At 36.6% G+C, this 27,736-nt stretch overlaps 6 protein-coding genes across 6 annotated transcripts; 3 read left to right on the top strand and 3 right to left on the bottom strand. All coding sequences in view use genetic code 12, as the record gives it.

Moving 5' to 3' along the window:
- Positions 1-194: 194 nt before the first annotated feature.
- Positions 195-3,503, bottom strand: LeALS5708 (Agglutinin-like adhesin; the record flags this gene model as incomplete). Its single annotated transcript, XM_001523112.2, has 1 exon — positions 195-3,503. One exon carries the CDS (start codon positions 3,501-3,503, stop codon positions 195-197), a length of 3,309 nt encoding a protein of 1,102 aa, XP_001523162.2.
- Positions 3,504-8,424: 4,921 nt separating this feature from the next.
- PVL30_004462 (uncharacterized protein) lies at positions 8,425-9,865 on the top strand (the record flags this gene model as incomplete). The annotated part of the gene is made up of 2 exons (XM_061119572.1): positions 8,425-8,432; positions 8,578-9,865. 2 exons carry the CDS (start codon positions 8,425-8,427, stop codon positions 9,863-9,865), a joined length of 1,296 nt encoding a protein of 431 aa, XP_060975555.1.
- Positions 9,866-10,093: 228 nt separating this feature from the next.
- Positions 10,094-13,858, bottom strand: PVL30_004461 (uncharacterized protein; the record flags this gene model as incomplete). Its single annotated transcript, XM_001523110.2, has 2 exons — positions 10,094-13,220; positions 13,383-13,858. The coding sequence occupies 2 exons, from the start codon at positions 13,856-13,858 to the stop codon at positions 10,094-10,096; spliced, it is 3,603 nt and encodes a 1,200-aa protein (XP_001523160.2).
- Positions 13,859-16,789: 2,931 nt separating this feature from the next.
- On the top strand, positions 16,790-18,001 carry PVL30_004460 (uncharacterized protein; the record flags this gene model as incomplete). The annotated part of the gene is made up of 1 exon (XM_001523108.1): positions 16,790-18,001. The coding sequence occupies one exon, from the start codon at positions 16,790-16,792 to the stop codon at positions 17,999-18,001; it is 1,212 nt and encodes a 403-aa protein (XP_001523158.2).
- Positions 18,002-18,077: 76 nt separating this feature from the next.
- Positions 18,078-22,616, bottom strand: SCC2 (Sister chromatid cohesion protein 2; the record flags this gene model as incomplete). The annotated part of the gene is made up of 1 exon (XM_001523106.2): positions 18,078-22,616. The coding sequence occupies one exon, from the start codon at positions 22,614-22,616 to the stop codon at positions 18,078-18,080; it is 4,539 nt and encodes a 1,512-aa protein (XP_001523156.2).
- A 2,495-nt stretch (positions 22,617-25,111) lies between these two features.
- PVL30_004458 (uncharacterized protein) lies at positions 25,112-26,902 on the top strand (the record flags this gene model as incomplete). Its single annotated transcript, XM_001523104.1, has 1 exon — positions 25,112-26,902. The coding sequence occupies one exon, from the start codon at positions 25,112-25,114 to the stop codon at positions 26,900-26,902; it is 1,791 nt and encodes a 596-aa protein (XP_001523154.2).
- Positions 26,903-27,736: the final 834 nt, after the last annotated feature.

Here is a 27,736-nt window from a genome sequence, read left to right as displayed (position 1 = left end):
TAATAACAACATATAAACAGCAATATCTAGAAGGCAAAATAAAAAAAAGGAAACGTAAAAAAAACAACAATTGAAATAGTCTATAGCCGAAAAACAACAACAATAGTATCTGCAATATTGCTCATGCCATGTAAGCAAGGAGCTGATGAGCTATAACGAGTAATAAAATATCATACTGCAACACTCTGTTAAAATCAAATACACACAGTAGCAACAACAACAACAACCATAGACACAAACCACAAATCAGTCCATTTGGTAAACTGCATAAAAGAAATTGAAAAAGAAGAAGAAGCAGCAGAAACAGCATCTATAGAAGCAGCAGCAGAAGCAACATCTATAAAAGCCCCAGTAGAAATACTAGAAACAGCCGACTTTGATGCAGAACGCAATGATATAGTAGTAGTGGTGGTGGTACTGAGACTACTACCAGTCAAGGATTTCAAAATAGTTTCCTTTCCACCCTTTTTACTAGCAGTCAATGGAGCACTACTTTTGCCACCTGGTACTTTAGTAGGTTTAGCACCATTAGCTAAAGTTTTAGTGCTAGGTTTGGTTGTAGTTGTAGTTTTAGTTTTAGTTGTAGTTGTAGTTTTGGTGTCAGCACTAGTTTTAGCACCAGGTTTGGTGTGTTGACGGGATGTTGTAGTCGATAAAGAGGAAACTGGTGGTTGACAGCTTGAAGTTGTTCTTGCCGTATCTAAAGTTGGATTCTGTACTGTGGTTGGCTCTTCACAAATAGTTGCATCTTCACAAACAATAGATTCCTTACTTGTAGTTGACTCACCACTACAAGTTGTTTTTTTGTCAGGAGAAGTATCGACATTATTATTATTTTTACTTGAAGTTGGTTCCTCACTAGAGGTTGGCCCCTTGCAATTAGTAGACTCATCACACGTAATAGGTTCCTCACTAAAAGTAGTTTCCTCACTTGAAGTTAATTCTTCGCTAAAAGTTGGCTCTTCACTTGACACTGTTACCTCACTTGAAGTTGGTTTCTCGCTTGACGTTGGCTTTTCATTTGAAGTTGGTACCTCACTTGACACTGTGACCTCACTTGAAACTGGTCCTATGCTAAAGGAAAAGTCCTCACTTGAAGTTGTTACCTCACTTGACACTGGTCCTATGCTAAAGGAAGAGTCCTCACTTGAAGTTGGCTCTTTACTTGAAGTTGGTTCCTCACTTGACATTGTTACCACACTTGAAACTGGTCCTATGCTAAAGGAAAAGTCCTCGCTTGAAGTTGGTTCTTCGCTTGACACTGGTACCTCACTTGACACTGTGACCTCACTTGACACTGGTCCTATGCTAAAGGAAAAGTCCTCGCTTGAAGTTGGTTCTTCGCTTGAAGCTGGTTCCTCACTTGACACTGTGACCTCACTTGACACTGGTCCTATGCTAAAGGAAAAGTCCTCGCTTGAAGTTGGTTCTTCGCTTGAAGCTGGTTCCTCACTTGACACTGTGACCTCACTTGACACTGGTCCTATGCTAAAGGAAAAGTCCTCGCTTGAAGTTGGTTCTTCGCTTGAAGCTGGTTCCTCACTTGACACTGTTACCTCACTTGACACTGTTACCTCGCTTGATACTGTTACCTCACTTGACACTGGTCCTATGCTAAAGGAAAAGTCCTCGCTTGAAGTTGGTTCTTCGCTTGAAGCTGGTTCTTCACTGGAGGACAAATCCTCACTCGAAGTTGGCTCTTCACTGGATATTATCTCTTCGTTAGAAGTAGAATAATCAGTAGAGAATGGTTCCTCACTAGAAGTTGTGTCTTCACTAGAAATTGGCTCTTCACTTGAGGACAAATCCTCACTTGAACTTGGTTCCTCGTTCAAAGTTGGTTTCTCACTGGAAATTATCTCTTCGTTAGAAGTAGAATAATCAGTAGAGAATGGTTCCTCACTTGAAGTTGTGTCTTCACTAGAGGACAACTCCTCACTTGATGTTGGTTTTTCACTTGAAGATGGCGGTTCACTCGAGGAAGAATCCTCACTTGAAGTTGGTTTTTCACTTGAAGTTGGTTTTTCACTTGAAGTTGGTTCTTCGCTTGATATTGGTTCTTCGCTTGAAGTTGGCTCTTCGCTTGAAGTTGGTTCTTCGCTTGAAGTTGGCTCTTCGCTTGAAGTTGGTTCTTCGCTTGAAGATGGCGGTTCACTCGAAAAAGAATCCTGACTTGGAGTTGGCTCTTCACTAGAAGTTAGCTCTTCACTCGAGGAAGAATCCTGACTTGAAGTTGGCTCTTCACTAGATGATATTTCTTCACTGCTCGAGCTGGGAAGAGGACACAATGACACATCTGGAACATACTCAATGATTGTAGCTGTGGCACCTGGTGTTGCTTTAATGGTCTCAAAAGATTTACTAGAAGCACAAATCTTTTCAAATGCAGTTGTAGTGGGAATAGGCACATCAACAACAATCGTTTTTGTCTTATCAATACCAGAACTGAATGGTAAAGTGGTTACAGCAGTTGTTGATCCATAATAAGTCTTTGTTGTCACAACAACCTCTTCACCATTGGAGCCGATTTGGTTATTGTTATATGGACTCCATGTAAGCGCCATCGAGCTATCAATAGTGTTTGGTCTGTTTGAGCATCTATACTGATTGGTAAAAACAGTTCCTAATGGACTACCCGTGGCCACCAGAACAAGAAGATCAATATATGGTCTATAACCTGCTGGTATATTGGAGTAGTTAATTGTAAACCTCTCAGTGTTGCAATCACTGGTGTATTCAAAAGGCGATGCCAAAGTTGGATAGTACCAAGCATTGACAAAGTTAGTGATTGCAGCATGAACTGTCAGACAATCAATCAGTCCAGAGGTAACTGAAATGCCCAAGGTACCACTAGTGTAGCCATTCGAACAATTTCCTCCAAGAAGATACAACTGTTGCTTATTTAATGTAGGAACAACACGATTGGAAACAACAATGGAATCGGTTCCAATTCCCATTTGGTAATTAATGCCTGAACCGCCTTCAAAATCGACTTGTATGCTGAGAGGATTCCCTCCATCGGTAAAAGTGACCCTATTGTTTCCTGCGGTAAAGCATTTTGAAGCCTCAAGGTCAACTTTATTGGCGGAACTACCAGTATTAAAAGTCAATGGGAAACTAACTGTACCATAAGCATTAGTGCTTGCTTTGACATTGCTTGTTGCAACACATTGCAATTCAGAGTAAGCAACAACCAAATCACCAGGAGCGAAATTACATGTAGCATACACGGTATCGCCAACAGCTAAACTGACACCAGCCGAATTAGTGGTGAACTTAAAGACACAAGGCATATGCAATGTGAATGAGTCACCGGCTTGAACGTTTGAGCCCAAAATTTTCCACGACAACTGAGCAATCCAACTAGGGGCTGCGGGTGTTTTATATACATAGTTTCCTGCTTTTTGCCAAGTGAGGCTATCGAAGCTTTGAAAAACATTGCTGACTTTGGCAGCCTTAACGATGGACAAAAGGACAAGCGCCTGGATTATTTGAAATAACATTGATATTGAATGATATCTATTCAATGATGACGGCGTTGATGACAATGGGGAAAGGACAAAAAAAAAAGAAAATGGAGATTCTTTTCTGCCAATATTCTGTTTTATTCACAAGCTTTTAACATACAATGCCAAAACGTGATGGAAGGATATGAAAAGGATTTCAAACATTTTTATACTTGAATGTCTATGAATCTAAGCAAAAATCGAGATCACACGATGTATACTCTTTTGTAAAATTATAATTCAATTTTGATTTTTATACGGAAAAGACTCAAGAAAAAGTCCACTTTATACTTAAAAACCAATAGAAAGTCGTGAAATCTGAAAAGAGTGGTGGTAATGGTAATGGTGAAAATGAGACCATCGGGTGGTATAAAGAAACCGTTTTGGTGAACTGAAAATAATTTTCAAAAATATAAAAGCAAGAACCCAACTAAATGGAAATTCACAATATTATTTCGACATAATTCTTTCTTTTTCATATGACTCAATGCTATAGTAGCAGTATAATAGCATCGGATTGAAGGAATAACACACAACGCGTTGTGAAAATTTTCTTGGTTTTCAAGGGAAAATAACGCATTTGCTAATTTGAGACCGTTCTGGTTAGATGTTGTTCTTTTCTTAATTTTTTTCTTTGTTTTCTTTTTGTCTTTCTTCTTTTCTTCTTTTTGTCTTTTTGACCATCACTGAGATTAAGTACACCACAGATGTGGTCAATCAATTCTTCGGTATCTTCAGATGATTAATTATCAGAATTGATCAATGTTAGGGATAAAGGTTAAACTCAATGTATGCAAAATCGGAAGTTCTTTTTTCTATTTTTTCTCTTTTTATTTCTTTTTCAACATAGGTAAACCTAAAAAGCATACAAGTACTAGGAATAAATCGGAAGGATATTTTATGATCTGATTTCGCAAGTATTATACCATCTTTATTATTTCTTTTAATTTTAACCACCCAACTAAATTTGCTCTAACAGCATCATTTGTCTGTTTCCAAATATAATTATTCAACCCTAGCATTCGTGAGTCTTTCGTAAAGTACATGGTGTCACTTATCTGCAGCAGAACGCACCATTAGTCCCAAGAACATTCTTCGATGTTGTTATATTTCTTGTGTTGTTTTTAGTTGAACAAAAGCAAGAAGAAACGAAAAAGCAAGAAAAAACGAGAAAGAAGGAAAAAAAAACGAAAGAAAAGAAAGAAAGGAAGGGAAGAAGGAATGAATCTAGGATGCAGAAACCTGCAAGCAAGAAGTAGTGTGCTTATAAATCGATTTGGTTTTGTTCTCTATCAGGTTTAATGTTTAGCGAGGTAGTTTCGTGCACATTTTATTATATATGAAATTTTGGAATAAACCTTGGCTTTAACAAATCCCTTTTAGTAGACTTTGAAAAGTTTATTATCTGATTTTGCAAACAGTAGAGTCAGCAAACCAGATGAAAAAAGGAGAAAAAAAAATAATAAATTATTATCAGCAAAACAGATCTCTTGACTAGAAAGGCATGCCCGGAGAAGTTCTCGTAAACCCTGGAAGAATCTCTTGTAAATGAATTAGTTCTTTTTGTATTTTTCTTTTGCACATTAAAATTTTGAATTGGGTGTTTTTTTTTTCGTCTGTTTCTCTTTCAATTATTCTGGAGTCGTAATATCCTTTCTGGTAGATGCTTTCTTAGCAGCAAAAAAGATGAAATAAAATAAACATGAATATTCATATCACGAAAGTTGTTGATACAAGCAGTTTGCCGGTATTACCCTCGGTGTATTGGTGATGCTAATTGTCTTTTTCATGTGATTTTTTTAAAGTAGCTTGTCTTTCATATTAATTCCTTTTTTTATATGGGTTTGGCAATATACCACGGAGCCAACCGAAAACAAATAAAAAATTGGTGGAGGGGGTGGGGGAAAATATTGTATAAAAATTTGATTGAGATATCAAAGGATTGATATAGTTGACAAGTATTACACTGGTAGGCACGTGATCCTGATCTTGTGACTATGAACATATGCACACATTTGATGTTCATGATTTTTAAATTCTCGATTTTAACTAGTGGAAGTTAATGACGAAGCAATTAACCTCTACCTCTATTATTCCTTTTCCAATAACTAGTCAAGGTTTTATTAAAATCTTACTTAGATCAAACTGAGATGCAAATTACTTTGCCTAGTGATGATCTTATCATATTTTACTCAGCAACTTTCTTAACAAACATCAACAGCAACACCAATAGGGTTTTTTTTAATTTCACTACATACAGTGTTAGATGTTTGATGTAGCATGATTGAATGGTTGGAAAGAGAGTGTTCTAAACAAAGTCGCCAAATTATACCAGAAAAAAGGCTTTAAAAATAGCCCAACCACCCCACAAGACATTAAATTACACCTCCTTTTCCATTGTTTTGTCTTCTTCTCCACATTTTCACAGATTAAGTTTTTAATTGAAAAGACAACAACAACAATAACAGGGATAACAACTGTTGATAAGCCGTACCCGGAGAAGCCAAAAGGGTCCCGGGTTAATGTGTAAAGTCCTTTTGTTCTATAATGTGGAGTGCAGAAATGTTTGGTATAACTATTCGTATGGTCTTTCCCCATAATCTTGCAAGCAACACCAACCAGGCAACTTCAATATACTCAACAACGAAATACAATCACGTGACGAGTACAATCTTGAACACACAAAAAAAAAATTTACGTTTGTGCAATCTGATTTATTGAAATTTCCAAAACTAAGCCCACTTGCCAACTGCTGCTGCATTAGCGTGGGGGAACACCTAACTAATCTTTACATGCACCATAGAATTTGCCTTTTGCATTGAGCGATATAAGCTAACAAAAAGTAAGAATAGGAACAAGAACAAGAACAGAAACAAAAACAAAAGAATAGCAAAAAATATAAAGTAAAGAGATATTATGGAAGCAAATCTGAAGTGGTCTCTTATAGTGTATCAAAAATGAAGAACAAATTGCTGAGACCGAGGATAGTAGTTTACCCGTGGAGAAGTTGCTTTCCAATATCTATGAGAGTAATCTTCAACCTTTTCTGAACTTTTTAAAATTGAGCTAGTATTTTTTTTTTTGTTCTTTTTTTTGCAAAAGCAACATGCAAGACTTGAATCAAGACCCCACAAGTATTGAGCAAAGAGACGAATGAGTGAATAATGTACTATTACACACATCTCAACTGTTTATACCACATGAGGGATTTTTCATTATTTTTTATGTTTTTTTTTTATTTTATTTTGGCGTTTTCTTTTTTTTTTTCTATTTTGCTTTCACTTTTGGAGCATATCGATAACCATTCCCCAACAAACTGACTTGCAACTCTGAACTATGTTGAAAATTCACCTTTTCCTTTTTACGAAAAATTGCAAAGGTTCTGCATAGAGAAGACTTTCCCCTCCCTGAATAAAGCAACAACGTGACATTCGAAACGTTTGAAACCAGTATTCATTCTTATCGCGCTAATTCTTCAAGTGTTGAAGTTTAAGCACCAAAAAAAAAAAGGATAATTCATTAACCGTTTTGTTTTCATTCCGGGAGAATTTCATGATAAAGATAAAAGTGTTACTTTGATAAAAAAAAACGAAAAGCTTAAGATAAATTTTAAAAAAAGTTGTATTGTTGTCATAGTAGGAAAAGCATAGACGCGGCCTACTCTAGTCCTGTTGTTGTTTTTGTTGTTGTTACTTTCTACCAAAAAAAAAAGAAGTTTTCTACAACCAATGGAAACTCTCCGGAACAGGGCTGACTAACGAACGGAATTTTATTTTTTGTTCCCCACCCTACAAGATTATATTTTCAATTGGCAGACAAAGTACAAACAAACCATTTTCTATGGTTTTTCTTTTTCATTTTCTATTTCTTTTTCATTTTCATTTAACATTCCTTGCACTTTCATTCTCTATAAAGGTTGGTTTTGCTCTGCATTGTTATGTCTTCTGTCTTGATTCCATTTTTTTTTTTTTATATCCTTAATTGTGTGTAAGACTGAAATTTTTTTTTTTTTTGGCTAAGCTGCATAACCATGGCATGTTTCATATGGCTAAGTGTACTCCGAAAATTATTTTTGTGTTCTGCCGCGGTAATGTACATGCAGAGATTGGGGGGAGGAGGAGAAGGTATATTGGGAAGAGAGGGAAGAGAGAAAGAAGACAGAAAGAGAAGTGGCAAGAAGGAGGGGAGGACTCATACAGAACAATAGGATCTCAAATTTTAAGCCATCTTCATCCCCACAACAATAAATTGCTCCGACCAATCATTTTATTGTTGGGACTGTCTTGATAAGGAAAAGACAATAGAAGAGGCATTGACTCAGTGACTCACTGGAGGGTGGGGGAAGGTGCCCGGAGATATAGTTGCGAAAGTTAAAATTTTTTTTTTTTTAACTCTGCAGTCCTTTACCTTATACCTTTTACTTCTTACCATTACCTTTTGCTTTGTTAATATTGAGTGGTTTTGGTTTTCCTTATTTTCATTTTTTTTTTTTTTTTTTTTTTTTTTTTTGCAATTTAATTAGAAAGTTGCAAATATTTAAATAGAAGGTGCAATGTCCCAGTGATTGGTAAAGTATGTTGATGCATTTAGAGGAAAAAGAAAAGGAAAGAATAACCAAAACCAATAGTTTTGTCTCTGTTGTTTACCAGATTAGCAAGGTCAATCATCAGGAAAAAAAAAGGGTTCTTTTATTCTTATTCATTAATTGATTAATTAATTACTGCTTGGTTTGCATTATTCTTGATTCAGTTCTAAAAAAAAAATAACCTTCATAAATGACTACTGGTTTATCTGCAACGACATCGGTACGCTCGTATAGCGAAAAGGTGGTTGAAGAACACAACAGACATATTATCCACCCACCACAATTCACTTCGAGGGCTATCAAGAATTATTTCAAGACAAGAGTTACAACATTATGGGTCGGTTGGGATGAATTAAAATCATACAGCTGGTATGAAGTTATTAATCCCTTCCATCCATTGATTGAAATGAATGCTCACCAATGGAATTATTTTTTTATGGCATTTTGGTGTTGGACAATGGATGCTTTTGACTTTTTCTTGACAAGTTTAAATGTCTCAAATTTGGCTGAGTCATTTGGTGTTACCACCAAGGATATTACTTGGGGTATTACCTTGGTATTGATGTTTCGTACTGTTGGTGCCCTCATCTTTGGTTTCATTGGTGATCAATTTGGTAGAAAGTGGCCATTCATTATCAATTTATCGCTATTGATTGTCATCCAGATTGGTACAGGATTTGTCAAGACTTATGCACAGTTTTTGGGTGTTAGAGCTGTATTTGGTATTGCAATGGGTGGTATCTTTGGTATCTGTGCCGCTGAAGCCTTGGGTGATGCTCCCAAAAAGGCAAGAGGTGTTTTATCGGGTATTTTCCAAGAAGGTTATGCATTTGGATACTTGTTGGCTGTCTGTTTCCAAAGAGCATTTGAAAGGACCAAACATACATGGAACAATATGTTTTTCTTTTCAGCAGGTGCTTCTGTAATCATTGTTGTTTGGAGATTGTGTTTCCCAGAAACCGATAGTTACCAACGCCAAAAGGCTAGAGCAGATCGCAATGCTATCAAGAAAAACTCCAAATTGGCAAGCTTCAAGAGTGAAGCCAAGAATGCTTTAAAGACTTATTGGTTGATCATTGTGTACATGATCTTTATGATGTCAGGATTTAACTTTTCATCGCACGGTTCTCAAGACTTGTATCCAACAATGATGAAGGAACAATACCACTATGGTGATGACAGATCTACCGTGGTGAATGTTTGTGCAAACTTGGGTGCATTGGCTGGTGGTGTTGTTATTGCTCATTTGTCTACTTTTATTGGTAGAAGAACCGCAATTTTGTGCGGTAACGTTATTGCCGGTGCCTTTATCTATCCATGGGCATTCAAACCAATGTGGGTGACTGCCTTTTTCATGCAATTTGGTATCCAAGGTGCATGGTCAGTTGTACCAATCCACTTGTCGGAATTGTCTCCTCCACAGTATAAGGCATTCATTGCTGGTGTCGCATACCAATTGGGTAATTTGGTGAGCTCTGCAAGTTCTACTATAGAGGCTACCATCAATGAACAGCTCAACGATTATGGTAAAACCATGGCTATTTTTATTGCTGCTGTCATTATCTATTTAATGTTTGTTATTTTCATTGGTCCCGAAAATAGAGGCGCCGACTTGGACGCAGAAAGAGATGAAGAGTACAGTATTTACGATGTTGAGGATGAAGATGATGGCGAATATGACGAAGAAGGCGATAAGTACGCCACTGGTGTTGTTGAAAAAGCTGATGCCGATCATAAAGACTTTGACAAGACAGAGTTGGAACATAAAGTTTGATTTTTGTTTGTTTTTCCCCTACTTTTCTAGTAATCTGGTATTACTCTTTGAGAATCTAATAAACGAAAATGATGAATAAATAAGTACACACGATATTAAAAACAAGAAGCTTGAAAAAAAAAAGAGAAACAAAAAAACCAAATTGTAAAACAACGAAGAACAAAAGAAGGAGCTTCAAATAGAAGTGCTTCTTTGTAACTCGTTCTTTCTCTCTATGAACTCTTTCAGCTAAAGAATTACAGCAACATTAATAAAACCAATGATGATAGTAATAGCGATACTGTTGTGAAGAACTGTTGTGGTCCCATCATTTGATGGAGCCACAATCACAGTGCTGGACGATACCCCTTCTGCAGCAGCTCCAGTAGGGGCAGATGATGATGATGATGATGATGTTGGTGACAGCAACATAATGGAAGAATCTCCAACTGTTTGTGCAGAAATCATTGTAGATACATCACTGATGGAAGTATTTGCTCGGCTCTCATCAGCAACTGTGACAGTACCCAGTAGGGTCCCTATGTTGGTGGTTGTAGATTCAGTTGCAACAGTAGTGGTTGCAATCTTTTGTGTTTCGCTAGCATCACCATCGTTTGTCTGTTCATTGGAAGCTATGTTGCTTGTTGGAACAACATTCTCTGGCGCCACCACAGGAATACCAAACTGCAGTGTAATTGCAGCACTTTCTGTTCCAATACTTGACGGGCTAACACCAGCGCCAACACCTGCACTAGTAGCAACACCAGTACTAGTACCAACACCAGCACCAATACCAGTACTAGTGCCAATACCAGCACCAGTACCAATTTTTTCTGCTGATAATGTAACTGAACTTGATTGTGTATTTGTTATTACGGAACTTCTTGGAGTGGCAAATCGACTAGTTTGTGAAACATTTGAAGGATTATTTGGAGTATTACCTGAAGATGGTTTTGTTATAACCGATGTCTCAAATGTCACAAATTCGGGCTTTTGAATCGACGTCGCAACAGACAGTTTCAGTAGAGCCACTTTGGTTCCTTCATATGTGATTGTAAACAAGCTTTTCGCTTCATATTCAGGATTAGAATTATCCGTTTCTAACGTTTCAGTAATTGTACTAGATAAAATGGGTTTTGGATTGTTTCCACCATTGACTGTTATACTGCTTGTCTTTGTACTTGGAATTGTTGATGGTTGCATCAGCACTTCTGATAATGCTGAGGTAAGAATTTGATTATTATCTGTTTTCCAGGTGTCTAACGACTTAAAGCTAACGTGACTGGACCCTTGCTCATTTGTCAATCCACTTCCAATTTTCTCCGATGAGTCACAAGAGTTGATAGTGTAAGCAGTTTGCGTTTCAATAGATGCAATGGTAATGGTTACCATCAGTGAAGCTAAATACAAAGTGCCATTATTATTATTATCAGTTGGGGTATTTTGATGTTGATTTGTACTCAGAGGAGAAGAAGTTAAAAAAGCAGAATTGGATAATTGTCCATTTATGCTCAATTGATCCGTGTATGTTCGTTCGCCTGTACCTGAGCTCAGATCAGTGGCTTGCACTTTTTGCAGATCATGTTGAGTACCAGTCGACTCTATAAGCGTATTAGAAACAGGACTTATGTTCTTGCTGTCAGTGCTTTGTGTTGATTTCGTTGTTGAAATTTCATTGCTCAATGGGAATGACTGTGTTAAATTAGACTCGTTCGGCCCAATATCCGCACTTAAGTGTGACGATTCAGTATTATATTCACTTTGAGTTTGCCTAGATGAGTCGGATGGTAAACCAGTGGTTGATTGCGATTCTGATTCTGGATCTGATTTTGACTCGGTTTCAGTAACTACCGAAATGGAGTAATATGACGACAAGTCAGTAGTTGGAGTAGCTGTAGCAATCAAAGATGAAGCCAAAGACGACTCACTAGAGAAGCGAGTAGAGGATTCTGCAGTAGACTCAGTAGTGGATTCACCAGTAGGCTTTATCAATGATCCATCAGTAGACTCTCTATTAAGTAAAGTAGAAAATTCCAGTGTAGACTCAGTAGTGGATTCAGTGATTGAGTCAATCGTTGATTCTAAAGTGTAGCCAGTGTTTGCGTCAGTAGTAGACTCGGTGGAAGAAGCAGTAGCAAGAATACTTGACGAGTCTAGTATGGAGTCAGTGGAAGAGCCAGTGGAAGACTCAGTAGTGAATTCTGCATTAGAACCAGCAGAAGAACCAGCGGAAGACTCAGATGTGTACTCAGATGTGTACTCAGTAGTAGATTCGGTGGTAGACTCAGTGAAAGAACCAGTGGTGGACTCATTAGTAGACTCAGTAGTAGACTCATTGGTAGACTCAGTGGAAGAACCAGTGGTGGACTCAGTAGTAGATTCGGTAGTAGACTCTACAGAAGAATCATTACGAGACTCAGTCATGGATTCTGCAACAGAACCAGTGGAAGTATTAGTAGAAGCCTCAGTGGTGGACTCAGCAGTAGAATTGGCAGTGAGCTCAGTAGTGAACTCAATAGTAGACTCAGTGGTGGACTCAGTGGTGGATTCTGTAGTGGATTCTGTATTGGATTCTGTAGTGGATTCAGTGGTGGACTCAGTGGTGGATTCAGTGGTGGACTCAGTGGTGGACTCAGCAGTAGACTCAGCAGTAGACTCAGTAGTGGATTCTGTAGTGGATTCTGTAGTGGACTCAGTGGTGGACTCAGTGTTGGACTCAGTAGTGGATTCTGTAGTGGACTCAGTGGTGGATTCTGTAGTGGACTCAGTGGTGGATTCTGTAGTGGATTCTGTAGTGGACTCAGTGGTGGACTCAGTAGTAGACTCAGTAGTAGACTCAGTAGTAGACTCAGTAGTAGACTCAGTAGTGGACTCAGTAGTGGATTCAGTAGTGGACTCAGCAGTAGACTCAGCAGTAGTATCTACCGCCGTGCTTGTACTTGATTCAATTGTTGAAGACGAAGATGACCCGTTATCAAAATCGAGTCCGGGAACTGGTGGGGGTGGTTTACAAATACAAAAGTCAGGCACAACATTGTTCACCACATCCCCGCTGTATTGGACATTACTTCCACTGTAGGTGAACATGTCTGATATATACCCTGTTCCAATGTTAAATTTTTGCGATACAGGGTTGTTGTACTGTTGGCCATGCAAAGTGAGAATACCCGAGTCTGGATCGTAATCGACGCTTGAAACCAAAACAGAGAGACCAAATGCAATTGTGTTGCCATTACCAAAGCCAACGACAATAATAGTAGAGCGATCAAATGAACTCACTGTAAGAGTATTCAGCGGGTCAGTCAAGTAGATAATTTGCGCAGCATCAACTTGGACATTTCCAATCAAAATATTTGAGCCAGTCTTGGCAACAATGCTATCAGGTAGTTAGTAACAATCAACTTTTTGTCAAATAGAAATGATTTTAGCTCCAGTTTTTCATTTCTTTCTCATTTTTCTTTTTCATTTTTTTTTCATTTTCATATATATATATATGTGTATATCTGCTTTGGAGATTATTTTTTCCATAAATACATACCACCCAGATCCCACAATGTCTGTTGAAACAGCATACATGGTATTGTAAAAGCACAATGAACCAGTATTGGTGATTGAATATTTACCCAAGATTGGTCCCCACAGTGAATATGTATTTAAATAAACAACTAGCATTCCTGAATTGACCCAACTTTCACTTGCAAGGTATAGTTTACCGCTGTTATAGCTATCAACTGCAACATAAAACTCACCCGCATTTCTGAAATTGTAACCCTGAATATTGATGTTTGGAACCGTAGGTGATCGGGCTGCATTGAATGAAATCAATCCTTTATTGGAAATGACGGCATTGTATCCACTAGAAGAGATCAGGAGTTGTGTAAGAAATGATGGAGAATTGGTGATGTAAACTCCTCCACCTTGTAACACGTCAATAATTGAGGTGAATACATTGTTTGCATTGTCTATGACTGACAAATAAGCCGTTGACGAAACCAAGATATCTTTACCGGACATGTTTATAGGTCCATACAGAATCTTGTTGGCATATATTATATCAGCAACAATACCGGTGACGAAAAATATGAATAGAATAAAATAGTTTATAAATAGCATTGTTATCTGTTATCTGTTATCTGTTATTAGTTACTCTGGCTTTCTCCCAAGTCAAAGGGCCAGATTGTTATCGAAGGTAATCAAGTTAAGTACATTTTGAAGCCAGCATTTCCGTAGGTGAAATTGATTGGAATTTATATTCTGTCTAATCAAGTAACATTGGATTGAAGATGCAAAATGATTTAGATTCGAGAATGGGAAAAGGAGGAAAAGGAGGAGGAGGGAATATCACTCAACAGACTAATGATTTCATTTAGAAACCGCTGCATATTGTTTGACGAACTGATTGAAATTGCCATAGTTTTCTTCATAGGTAAGTTCTTCTTTTTTGGTACCCACTAATATATTACCTTTGACTTCCTTCACTCTTTTTTTTTTCTTTTCAACTATTTTAAACTCAAGTCTAAAGCCACCTTGTTTCTTTTTCTGCTACCTCCACATCCCCCCACCTACTCCCATGGATGGTAATCGGTAGATGCTTTTCTCGTATAAGAAAATTTGTTTTTTTCAAATAGTGTTAGTGTGAGGTTTGCAACTTTCCCAAGTACGGATTCTTACTTGAATTTACAAAGCTGCTTTGTTATTTAATTTTATTTTACTTTTGCTCTTTATTCTCTTTCAATTTTTTTATAGTAGCATTAATAGCTTGTTAACAATTGAAGAAAGAAAATGTCCCTATCGTTAACTCACAGTCTCTATTATCCTGGAAACGTGCATCACAAACTTACAGCTCAACCAAAACAGAATGTATTTTGAAATTGAAAAAGTGAAAAATTGCCTTATCCCTCGTTCTTGATTGATGTAGTTCCTCTTTATTTGTTTTTTTTTTTTTTTTGGTTTTGGCACAGCTCATATTTCGTATATCTATTTTATTGTTTATAGTGGTAACCACTCTATTGTATGTAGCTTCGGTATTAGGAAATTACTGAGGTTGAAGAAGAATGGAGGGGACAATTTACTATAATTCATGTGTGTTGTTGCTGTTTGACCTGAACAATAGCCGTATTTACGTATGATTCATTATACGAACTTTCACATTGTGAGCGCAAAAAAATTGGATTTTATTTTATTTTATTTTTTTTTATTTTTGTGTTTTTTTTTTGTGTTTTGTGTTGCGCAATTCTTTGAGAAAGCGCAATTCAATTAAAAGAGCCTCTGAAATTTATTTTTTCTTTTTCATTGTCACTTTTTCATCCAAAACCAACAAAGTCTTTATAAAGTAGCTCATTATCACTGAGTGAGTTAAGACAGACAATGATAACTGCTTTTTCTGATCAAGGGAGAGAAAAAAATTGCTATTATTATTATCATCATTATGATTATTATGAATATTATACTGTTTTCTCCTATATTTGGCATTGATGGTACTTTAAAATGAAGCTGCGCGTTTACTAACATGCACAAGTACTTGTCTCAATTGATTTCTCATCTCTTTCTCCTCCTCCTCCTCCTTCTTCTTCTCCTCCTCCTCTTACTCCCGCCTCATACTTTATCTGCCTGATAGTTGTAGAGCACCGAAATTTATTTTGTCTTCAAGGCGGAACTAGTGAATGACTTTTAGATCTTTTGAACCAACCAAAAGAACACAACTTAATGAGATAGTCGTAAAGCTCGCAATACATTTTGGAGAAGTGATCAATAATCAAAGGATCTATCTTTACGGCTATTTTTATTTTTTTTAAAAAAAACATGTAATGAGTTGACATTACCGAGTCACTATTCATACCAAAATTGGACAAAATTTCACCAAATCTGTCTATGAATTTTCTTATTTTTTTTTTTTTTTTTTCAAATTTATTTTCGAGATAAGAGGTATGAGTCGAATTGTAGTCAGCTTTTTCAGTTTGTCTGTTTCTTTCTTTTATTTTTGCTTGTTCTTTTTGATTCTGCTAATGGCGATGTCCCTCGATACGTTGTCCAAGTTGTCACCTTACTGAGTCAAGGATCCTTTTGCCAATTTCCAATTGTTATTAGTTTCATCCAGGAGTAAATATTAGAATATAGACTGAGGTGGCAGTTGAAACTAGCTAATAATTAATTTCGTAGATGTCTCATTCCATCCACTCAAAACGATATCTTTACTTTGGTACAATCAAAATATTGGACTATTAAAAAAAAAAAACTTGACTATGGAAATATAATCAACCTATTCTGTTTGTAACATAATTTTTTTTAATATGGTATTTCACTTTTTTTTTTTTAAGAATAATTGCTTTAACCAGATTGCTTCAACCCTTTACCTGTCCGCCTGTTTCATAATGATGGTGGAGTCTCTATAACTCCACCATTAAGAACCCAAAAATTAAACTAAAGAAAGAAACGTTTACTTGGAAAATCAAACAAAACAAAAAGTCAACAATAGTTTTGTTAAAGCTTCATCACAACAGAATTTGTCTCCTAATAAGATGCTGTAGAGAGCTTTAGTAGTTCTAAGATTCAACTCTCGATTACGGGTTTAATCATTAGCTCGTTTTTTTTTTTTTTCAACTTTTCGTCAAAAGAATCGTTTTGAAGCATTGGTTGCAGTCTCATCTCCACAAAAGACTCAAATAAAAAAAAAAAAAAAAGAGATGAAACACAAAAAGCAATAGCGTCAGTAGTAGAAGACATGATAAAAAAAAAATAATATGAAAATCAGAAAAAAAAACAAAAACAAAAACACATTTACATATTCATTTTTTTTTAGATCCTCAAAGTGAAAAGGCATCTAACCCCACATACATTCATCTTGAAATTAATTTGATTCTGCAACATTCATCATCCCTTTTATTAATTACTCGCCTCCTTTCCCCGTCAGTTTTGTCACTCTCAATCATTCATTAGTTACCTGTAATGGGATCTCCTAGAAAACTACGATCTTCATCCGAAAACAAAACTGCAAAGCTTCCTGATCGGAATTTGTTCAATTTCAACAACATCAACCCCTACATCTATTTGGATAAGCCAATTGCAATTCGTAATGATGAAGGTGAAGAACGGTGTCTTCCAAAGTATCATTACTACTCCGATGAATCTGTTACACCACCCTTCCCATTGTCCTCCTCCGTCTCTTTGACACTGGATTCTAAGCCATCTCATTCATCTTCGTTGCTGACAGTACAAGAAAAACGCACTTCACGACTAACACCACGTCGAGCAGCTGCCAAAAACTTGATTGCTGATCCACTTCCGGATTCTCTATACACCATTTTTCATCGTAAAATGCGGAGGGATGAGAAACAAATGCTCAATGATGAACTTTTACGTACACTTTCTGAGCTCGACACTTTGCAACATTACAAGCAATTGCTAGACCAGTACGATTGGATCCGACACCTACCACAAATAACGTACATAGATAACCCAAAGGATTTGCAAGATATGGAATGGAAAAAACAGTTGACTTTGGCGGAGATTGATAGATTGATTCTGCGACAAGTTGAATGGAGGAAGAAAAGAGACGAGTTTGTAATAGAAGTAAAAAATTATCATGCCGAAAACAAAACAGTTCCGACTGAAAAGGAGATTGAGGACGAGTATGAATTGTCAATTATAAATACAGAAAGATATATGAACCAACAGCAGAAGTTGAAACGCATAGACTTGCAAAATATAGCGAGTACTAAAGATGCAAAAACAAATAATGAACTTGAAATGAAACCTGAATCAAAGCCTGAAACAAAACCTGAATCAAAAAGAATTAAAATTCTGGGTGGACATACAGCTGAAACAATTATCAAAGCTAAACCTAAACCTAAATCAACAAAAATTGACAGAGTTGCCGCAAAGATTAAAGACGATAAACAAGCAAGAGATGTACACAACAAAAAAGGACCAGAACCTCGCAAGAGAACTTATAGTCGTGCGCAAAAACTACAATTGGAAGATGTCGACCCTTCATTGGAAATCAACTTGTGCATAAACACTAGCGAGTCAGACGATTATTATTTCGGCGTTGATTTCCAAAATATTCCGGCACCAATAAACGGCTTTCAATTGCCGCGAGGCTTACGCAAATTTGGCCAGATCACCGAGTCACAGCCCAAAATTGATAATGAAAACTAATGCTACATAATTATATTTTTTTTTTTCCTTATTACCTTTATGCCTTTATGCCCTTTTGTCATTTTCCGGTTTTACATCACGTCAACTCACTTCTGTAAATCATGCAAATTTGTTCAATCTCTCGCAAACACATTTCAAAATTTGAATTCAAAATCTCGCCTTCAACTCCGATATTGCCTAAAACCCATTTAAGTCGCATCTTGCCGCCTCTCACAAGTCTTGGTGTTTGATTCAAATCCGTCTCCAAACACCTTGTACTGAAAGCCTCGACATCTTCATCCTTGATATTGTACGAATGAGCAAGGTACTTGTAAAAATCATTCAACAAAACAATGGACAATGCCCAATAATAAGCATAGTTTTTATCAATATTTACTTGTTGTCCCATCTCAAATATGAAATCTGATGCTTGAGATTGTAATAGACCTTGTAAATGCTCCATGATGATAAACACTTCCTCAATAGTTTTGAAATGCATTGGCGTGATCCTCTCAACAACAAACACTAGCAATTTAATCTCATCTTCAAAAGATGCCCTATGACGCTGCCTCACCACCAACATTTTTGTTAATGACTTGATAAACTTGTTTCGCATCTGTTTTGAGTCTTCAACTACCTTATAAATAAGCTTAAACATTCTGGGAGCCAATAACTTGTATTGGAAAGCTTGTTTGATACCCTCTAAAAACTGACCATCAACAAGTTTTCCATAATTTGTCAAGACTTCATTGGCAGTGTTTTGCACTTGCGGAATTGGTGAGCCATGGAGTGCTATCAAAACCGATAAACATGCAATAGGGTTTGCAACACCTAAATTAAGGGCCAATCGAACAAATTGCAATGGCTTCAACTCCATAATACCATCGTCGAGTAAACACAATTGAGCAATGGTTTTGAAAAACTTTTGCGCCAAATACAGACATGCCCTATGTCGCAAATTTGCTTGAACACGAAAAGTCGATATTTCCACTTCTCTAGCTTGTGCGTTATTTTGCTTTGGATTTTGTTCATTTTCTCCACGACCATTTTCATCCAAAAAGGTAATAAATTCTCCAACCATTCGTTTTTTGAGCTCAAGGTCTTGCTCCAGGACAAGAGCAGCCTCAAAGATTTTTGAAATAGATTCATTTTGCAAGTATAATGGGTAGCTGGCAAGACAAATCATCATGCTTGGGTATGCTACTCTTCTTATTGGAAGTGTCACTCTTTGTCCAGTAAATGTCATTATGTACCTCACAATCAAAGTGATTATCGACTCATTTGGTTTAATGAACCCCATTTCTCGAAATTGAGGATCTAGTGATTGAAGCTCACAATATTTACCGAGGTATGACAATAACTGTAATAGCGTATTCACTTTCATTGCATCAGTAGATTCAAACTCTTTGCGGATCATTTTCATTGTGGTGATTACAATGTTTACTATTTTATATTCAGTATGGCTGTATTTGGTTAATACATTCAATGTTGGTACCACATTGTCCAATTCTCTTTTGATAAACATTGGCATTTTCCTTAGTAAAAAATTTGTTATTTCTTCCACAAAATTAGGTTTAAATGCTCTTAAAGTGTGAGTACCAATCTTCAAGACTTGTAGTGCATAGCAATATGCCTCAGTTCTAGAGCCAGCATGCTCAAATATATATGGCTTCAAATGTTCCAACATAGCCTGTGTGATCAAAGTTGGTTTTAGAACAACAAATGCTGCAAGCAAAAGTAATGAATCAGCTTCTTCAATAGCACCACTTTTAGTACTATTACCAGTACCAGCACCAGCAGTAGAACCAGCACCATCATCACCAATACGATCTGTTTTCTCTTTTTCATTTTCATTTTCATTTTCCTGTTCTCTTTCTACTTCTTCTTTTTCATAAGAAACTGTGCCCAGTGCTTTCTCTACGTAATTTAAAACCACTTCATTAAGTTTTGGATTTGAAAACACCGACTCAACAAAAAACGATCTTAGGAAATCCGAGTTTTTTCTGTGCACTATTTTAATCCATTTGGATAAACCGTTGAAATCTTCCTCACCTTGAGTAAAGAAGCACTTAAGCAAACATTCCTTAGCCTCTCCTCTAATAGAGTCAGCCTCATCAAGGAGTCGCTCAAAATATTTGACACTAATCACAAGCTTGTAATGTTCATTGAGTTGTGGATAAACATTTAAACACGAGCGCATACTTTTTTTTCGCACAGTTGTACGAGGATCATCCATGGCTTTGAGCAATGGTGCTATCAATTTTTCACTTTCCTCTGGGTGTGATTGCATATATTTACCGATAAATTCATTCATTGCATCTCTCACCACCGATGCAGGATCTTCAAGTCTTAATGCTAAAGCCTTTTGCATTTCGCTTGATGATAAAATTCCTGGGAAAGTATCAATTAATATGGGTAAAGCCTTTATTGCTTTACTTCTTATCTTTGCTTTCAGCGAGCTCAACAGCGTTTGAATAAATGTAGCATAATTGGAAAGAAGAATTGATCGTAGTTGCTGGAGGACAATGCGAATGTAAACTTTTGGCACAGAATCCCTTGATGGTTTAATTTCTTCTCTTTCATCTGCCATAATCACGTCTTCATTGACCTTACCAATTCTTGACTTTAAACATTCAAAGGCAAAGTTTCTATCAAATCCTAAACAGTTTGAAAGAATTATTTCTAAATGTTGTTCTTCAACGGTTGTATTCTTCTCTATCGATTCTCCATGAGATAGGATCTTCTCGGACAATGGGATCAATATATCAAACAATGGCAGCTCAGTTGATTTGTTTTCCTCCTCAGTTTCCGGTTTTGTCAAATTATCCAATGCTTTATGAAGAAAGCTAATAAGTAAAATTTCTGCACCAACCCATTCTGGAAATAGCAAAAGTTTCCAAAGATCTTCAAGATAATTTTCAAGCTGCTCTGTGCGTTTGGTATTGCTGGGATTTTCCTCCATTTGTCTAAGAATCTCCAACGTTATATAATCAGCAAACGCCATATGGTTCTCGGAACAATGAACAAAAGTGATCAACAATATAGTAAAAGTTTGCACTTGAAAGCCTCGCTCGGTTTTGAATTTTCTGGTAACGTTACGGGACGTCGGTAAGATGGAAATATGAGACAACACTTCTGAAACCACAAACGCTCTCTGATCCTCTAGATTATGATAGATTAGTAGCAAACATGAATATGAAGATAGTTGAATCGGTTCCAATGGCACTTGCGTTCGGTCAACTAGTACTTTAATCTGATCTTGGCTTGATGGTACTGCTATGTTTATAAGCAAGAGTTGAAGTTTCACCAAGCTTTCATCATCAAACGGTCGCTTTGCACAAATAGAACCTAGGTTTTTGAAAGCCTTACTGGTTTCATCGATTATCATATGGCATTTAAGTGAAATACTATTCGGCTCTTCTGCCAGTTCGTGATTTGAAGCAAAAAACGTGTCATCTAGAGGTTTTGTGAAATTCTCATAGCTCAATTCAAGTCCCATAATAACCAAATCCGTGTGCTTATTTCTTATATCAGGTTGTACTTTCAAAATTAGCAACAATGCATTGATTGAAAATAATAGTCTCAATAGGTCTGGTAAGACAAGAACAAATTCATCATACTTTGACAACAAAGTAGGTTTTAGTTTCTCTAAAGTTTGTCGTAAGTTGACCAGACACATATCTTGAACTTTTAGCAAGTCGTGCTGGTCATCTTTCTCGGTTAAGTTTTGCAATTTGGCCAATGTGTCATTTAGTTGCGCCAAATTCTCCCAAGTAATTTCATCCTGGTTGAGACTCGTGAAAAAATTGAATGTTTTTGAAATATTGGATTTCCTTGTTTCTTGATAAGATGACTGCAGAGGAATGTGTATAGTTGTTGGGATTCCCTGTGTTTCCAACATATCGATTCTTTCTGATCGCTGAGATCCTTGAGGTCCATGAAAACTTTCAGGTTGTTTAGATTTGTATATTGCATCCAGTGTCTCGTCCAAAGTCTCAACAGTTTGACTTTGAGATACAACTTCTACCAGCTCTTGATTTCCTTTTGTTTCTTTTGCAACTTCTGTCTCAAATAATTTAAAGTATTTTTTCTTGTGTAGCTCTATATCTTCAAGTGAATCAAATTCGTGGTTTCGTCGCGTGTATATTGATTCTCCATATGTCTTTTCTTCATTTTCCCAACAACAGTTGGTCTTTGTGAGTTTTTCTCTAGCAAGAACCTTTTTTTCAAATTCCGTATAGTCTAATTCCACCGGTGGTTCTTTTGGCGAATCGCTAGTTTCTTCTGCATGTTTTGGCATCTTAAACCTGATATTATCTAGCTCTCCTCCTTTTCCACCTCTATCTCTCTCGTCACTACCTCCATTACCACCATCAATATCATCATCATCATCATCATCATCCAGAAAAGCAAGTAATTCATCCTGGCACTCCTTCTCAAACTGTTTCGCTAGCTCACCATGAAATCCATCAAACTCCTTGTATGCGCCTTCGACAAATGCTTTCGAATCAGGCTTGGCTGCGATCTGTGTCAAGTTGACTAATGGTGCAAGATGTTGTCGTGGAACGAGATGAACCAATGGAGTAGTTGCCAAAAGCTCCTTCAATGATTCGGGATAGTGCTTCGTCAGTGACATTTTAATAAGACCACAGATTCATCTACTTTAATGATATATATTTTACTTGGAGTGGCCTGGTTTAGTGTAGGGATTAGATGATGAAGGGATCAATTTTGGCTGCCAATTTTTTATCACGGGAGTAATGTTATAAGTCGCGTCGCATAGAGAATGCCGTTGTAGACGGTAGATGGTAGATGGTATCGTGTTCTGTGTCGTGTTTTATGTTGTGTTGTATGTCGTGTTCTGTGTCGTGTTCTGTGTCGTGTTCTGTGTCGTGTTTTTGTCATGTTTTCTGTCATGTTTTTTGTCATGTTTTTTGTCATGTTCTTTGTCATGTTTTTTGTCATGTTTTTTGTGACGTGCTCTATGTCGTAGTTAGTGTAGCGTACAAATTTTTTATTAAATTCATGACACTGGTTTTGGACTTTGAATAGTTAAGCGCACGTGACTTGTTGCAATTTCCGCACTAAGGCCGGCACAGGAACTACAAATTTTCACACTTGATGCTAGAATAAAGTTGCAGCAATCGCATTATCCACTGCTGAGTAATATACCTATTAGTACTCGCTGGGGCATTAGAAATAAGCGTTTTTCTTTACTCATATATCTCCATCTTTGTATATATATATATATATATATATATCAATCTACCTATCTATAAGTAGAGCTTTGAACCTTGGGAGGATATCAACTTACATTTCACCTTCTTGTCATTGCTTTCATTCTCAAATTCATTCTCATTTTCAGTTTCAACCTCAATTTTAACTTCAAGTTTTCAATCATTAGTTTTATTCCTGCAAAATAAGATGACAGTTAGCATTCCAATGAATTTAACCGATGAGCACATTGATTTTTTAAATAAACGTCTTATCGAGTTGAGCCCTCAGGATTTGATCAGATGGGCATATTATACGTTCCCCAATTTGTATCAAACAACTGCGTTTGGTCTCACTGGGTTAGCCATTTCTGATATGATATCAAAGATCCCCAATGTTAAAATTGACTTGATTTTTCTTGATACTTTGTATCATTTCCCACAAACATACGAACTATTGGACCGTGTACAACAAAAATATCCCGACTCAAAGATTAATGTGTTCAAACCTCGTGGTATTAACACTGAAGAAGAATTTGTGAAGAAATATGGCGATGAATTGTGGGAGAAAGACGATACGTATTATGATTATTTGGTGAAAGTAGAACCAAGTCAGAGAGCTTACAAGACATTAAATGCAAATGTTGTCCTTACCGGAAGGAGGAAATCTCAAGGTGGCGCAAGGTCGTCGTTGCCTATTTTGGAGAAAGACGAAGTAAATAATATACTCAAGATTAATCCATTATGGAACTGGGATTTCAACCAAGTCAAGAGCTATATCGATGAGAATAACGTGCCTTTCAATGAATTGTTGAATTTGGGTTATAAATCAGTTGGTGATTGGCATTCAACCGTACCAGTTGCAGATGGCGAAGATGAGCGTGCTGGTAGATGGAAGGATAAGGTGAAAACCGAATGTGGAATCCACATTGCCAAAGAGTTTACACATTATAATGTTGCTGGTGACAATGCACAAGTGACAAAAGTGACAGAAATCAAGGTTGATGCAAATGGTGATGATAGTGCAAATGGCAATGCAAATGGAAATGCAAATGGAAATGGCTCAATACTGGTAACAGAAACTAAGGTTAGTGTTGTCTAAAATTAGTTTTCATTTTCATTCCTTATTCATTCATTCTTTATTCCTTCTTTATTATTCCATTACTAAGATTGTTAATAAAATAGTGCATAATCTTTAAAATTACTTTTTTTTAGCATATCCTGTTGGAAAGTAACAGGCTAAAATGTAAACTGTCTGCATAGCAACTGACTGCAACTAATTGTAATTAACTGCATCTCGCTTTGAACTTCCGTTGACTCTTCTTCAAGGTAAAGTAATCACTATGATTAATCTCGCGGAATAGAATTCTTGTTAGCAAAACTTGAACCATACTTTGTATCTCCGTAGGGCTCGAGTATGGTCATCATCATCATCATTTCTTTTTCTTTACTTCAAATTTCAAATACATCAAATAGATATCAAAACAATAAAAACAATAAAAACAAGGACTACAAAGTTGAAAGGTTTAGAAACAAGAAATGAATGTGGTACAAAATTGGGAAAAGATAAAAGTCAAAGTAACTGCGCGGAATTTATCTTTGAGCAAAATCAATGCTTATCATGAAACTCCAAAGAGAAAAAAGGAATAAAAAAGAAATAAAAATAAAAATAAAAATAAAAAAATAAATTCCGCTCTGACAACAATACCGATTTGGGAACAACTTCCACCTCGAAGAATTAGGAGATTGCCGTCTCAGTGCATTGGAAACACGTATGGGTATATATATATATATTTATATTATATATAAAGAAGGACATGAGTAAGCTCTTTTAGCCACAATCATATGTGTCCAGTCATAGAATTCCATTGATTAATAGCTACAACTGACCAAGAAATAAAAACTCCAAACTCATAATATGCTATTGGATATATTACAGGCAACACACTCCTTTGTTGAAACACACCCTTATCAAACTTATGTTATCGTTACTGGTGCATTATTATTTTATTATCTTGTATTTCTCCCAGTTCTGTCTCCACTTTGGAAAGTTCCTGGTCCCTACCTTCACCGTATCTCACGAATTCCCAGTCTTCATTATCAACGAAAACATTCATGGGGCGAAAAGGTTTATAATCTACATAAACAATATGGCAATATTGTCATATTATCGCCAAATGAAATCAGCGTTAATGGCTCGGACAAGTTTGTCAATGACATTTACTTGCGGAATTTTCCCAAATCGAGATTTTATGCAAACTATACCAATCATGGTGACAAGGACAATATCTTTGCTACATTGACAAATGATAAACATTTAAAATACAAAAAGATGATTGTTAAGTTGTATAGCAAGAGCAATGTGATGGCAAGAGAAGGACCTTTGAAACGTATTATTGCCGAAACCACACAGAGACTTATTGACGTAGTGAGGAAGAGTTCAGTGACTGGTGAAACTCCAGATTTTTTGTCCATAAGGCCAGAGTTTAATCCGCATGCAAAAGGGTTTACATCGCCGAATTGGTTCAACAAACTGAAAAGGACGCAAAATTTGGGTATAGAAGTTTACACGTTGTTTGGATGTGTTGCAATGGATGTAGTTTCAAGGTTCGAGTTGGGTGAAGAGAATGGACTGGACTTGTTGTTGCATCCCGAAGAAAGGTCCATCGTTGCTAAGCACAGGCAAGTTGCTGGAATGGGGTTCTGGACTACGCTTATGCCGCAGTTCTGGGAGATTGCAGCTAGTAAATTAGTAATGAATGCATTAAAAGATATCACAAAGTTCCAATTGAGCTTGTATGCCGATGCAGAAGCACGTCTGGAAAAGGAGGATCAGCCAGAAATGAATGAAAACAAAAGAGATAACCAACAAGAAAAAGAGTTTGAGGAACTTAAAGGAAGAAGAGAAAGAAAAAGAAGTAACCCTACGACTTTAGAAGCATTGAAAAAACATGGATTTTTCGGTAATGAAGCATATTCTTTCTTGACGGATAACTTGTTTGCTGGCCATGAGACGACGGCCACGATGTTGTGTTACTTTACGTATGAGTTATCGCGTCCAGCTCATTTGCATATACAATCACGTCTCAAAGAGGAGTTGGTCAATACATTTGGCAAACCCAAAGGGCCAACCGATATTATCGAGGACCTCGAGAAAGTTGATAGCTTACCATTTCTTGATGCAGTGTTTACAGAAAATACGAGGGTTCATGCCTCTATTCCAGGAGCTGAACCCAGAGTTGTTGACAAAAAGCCATATATGGTGGACGATATAAGTATACCGCCTGGCACGATTATTTCGTGCTTGCCATTTGCCTTGCATAGAGAGGCGTCTGTGTTTTTTGATCCAAACAAGTTTTTACCAGAAAGATGGCTTCCACACTATGGTGAGCTGGAAATTGAGTTTAAAACGCGTATTCGTCAGCAGCATAAATTCATGATGCCATTTGGTAAAGGTATCCGTATGTGTTTAGGAATGAATGTCGCTGTGATTGAAATGAAGATGGTGATTGCCAACTTGTATTGGCATTTTGCATCCAGAATCGATTCCGATTGGTGTGAGGAGATATTGCAAGATGACGAGCCTATCAAGTTGGGCAAGAGACATAAAGGAGAGAACAAGACCGATCAGGAGATGATGTGTATGAATGATTACTACACCATTACTCCCGTCAATGAGGAATGCTGGCTCAGATGGTTTGAACAATAAATAGTGATGCAATACAGACTATAAAACACAAGTGAAGTTTGTGTAGTGGTTAAAGTTGAAACTGTAGTTGTATGAATGCATTGGATATTGGTTGTTGTGAAAACTCAAAAAATTGAAAAAATTGAAAAAGGAAAAAACAAATGGAATATCAAATTGCGAAAAATTGTGTACAAGAATGATGTCACACGCACAAAGCTTTGTGCAATATAAACATATAGAAATTTCTGCGACCCCATTCCGAACTATCCATCGTGTCGATGAAAAAAATTGCAGTAATTTAATATCAATGAATGGAACATAAATGTACTTATATATATATATATATATATATATACATGAGCATAAATTTTGTATACAAGTTAGAGACTAATGAATGATGAAATAGAAAAATTAGTAGTATAAAAAAGATAATAGTATCCGTGGATGCCATGGATATGAACTTTGTCAAAGCACAAATAAATTTTATATTTAAAAAAAAAAATAAAAAGGATAATGTGGAACCCTCTCTTCAATCTTCAAGTAGAAAGTAATTCTAGATGAGTTCTTTGCATTAGCATTAATTGTAGTTGGTATCAACGGTTATCGAAGGTACTCAACCCCGACGCCACGTTTTTATTGCGCCACTGCTAACCAATCTTTACCTACTTGCCTCCTGTTTTATGTGAACTTCTAATAAGACTTATTTACCTCATTGCTTTGAAAAGTACCTTATTTTCTCCCTGATCCACCCTTCCTTCCTTGGCCTTCCCCCTCGTTTTATATTCTGTTTCATTTTTATTACTTATTTATCCTTTTTAATTGTTTTGTTTGTTTATTGATCCTTTTTTTTTTATT

Source organism: Lodderomyces elongisporus, chromosome 5 (assembly GCF_030384665.1).
Source record: "Lodderomyces elongisporus chromosome 5, complete sequence".
Lineage (NCBI taxonomy): Eukaryota > Fungi > Ascomycota > Pichiomycetes > Serinales > Debaryomycetaceae > Lodderomyces > Lodderomyces elongisporus.
The sequence above is the reverse complement of the archived record's forward strand: the minus strand, read 5'-3'. Positions and strand labels throughout refer to the sequence as shown.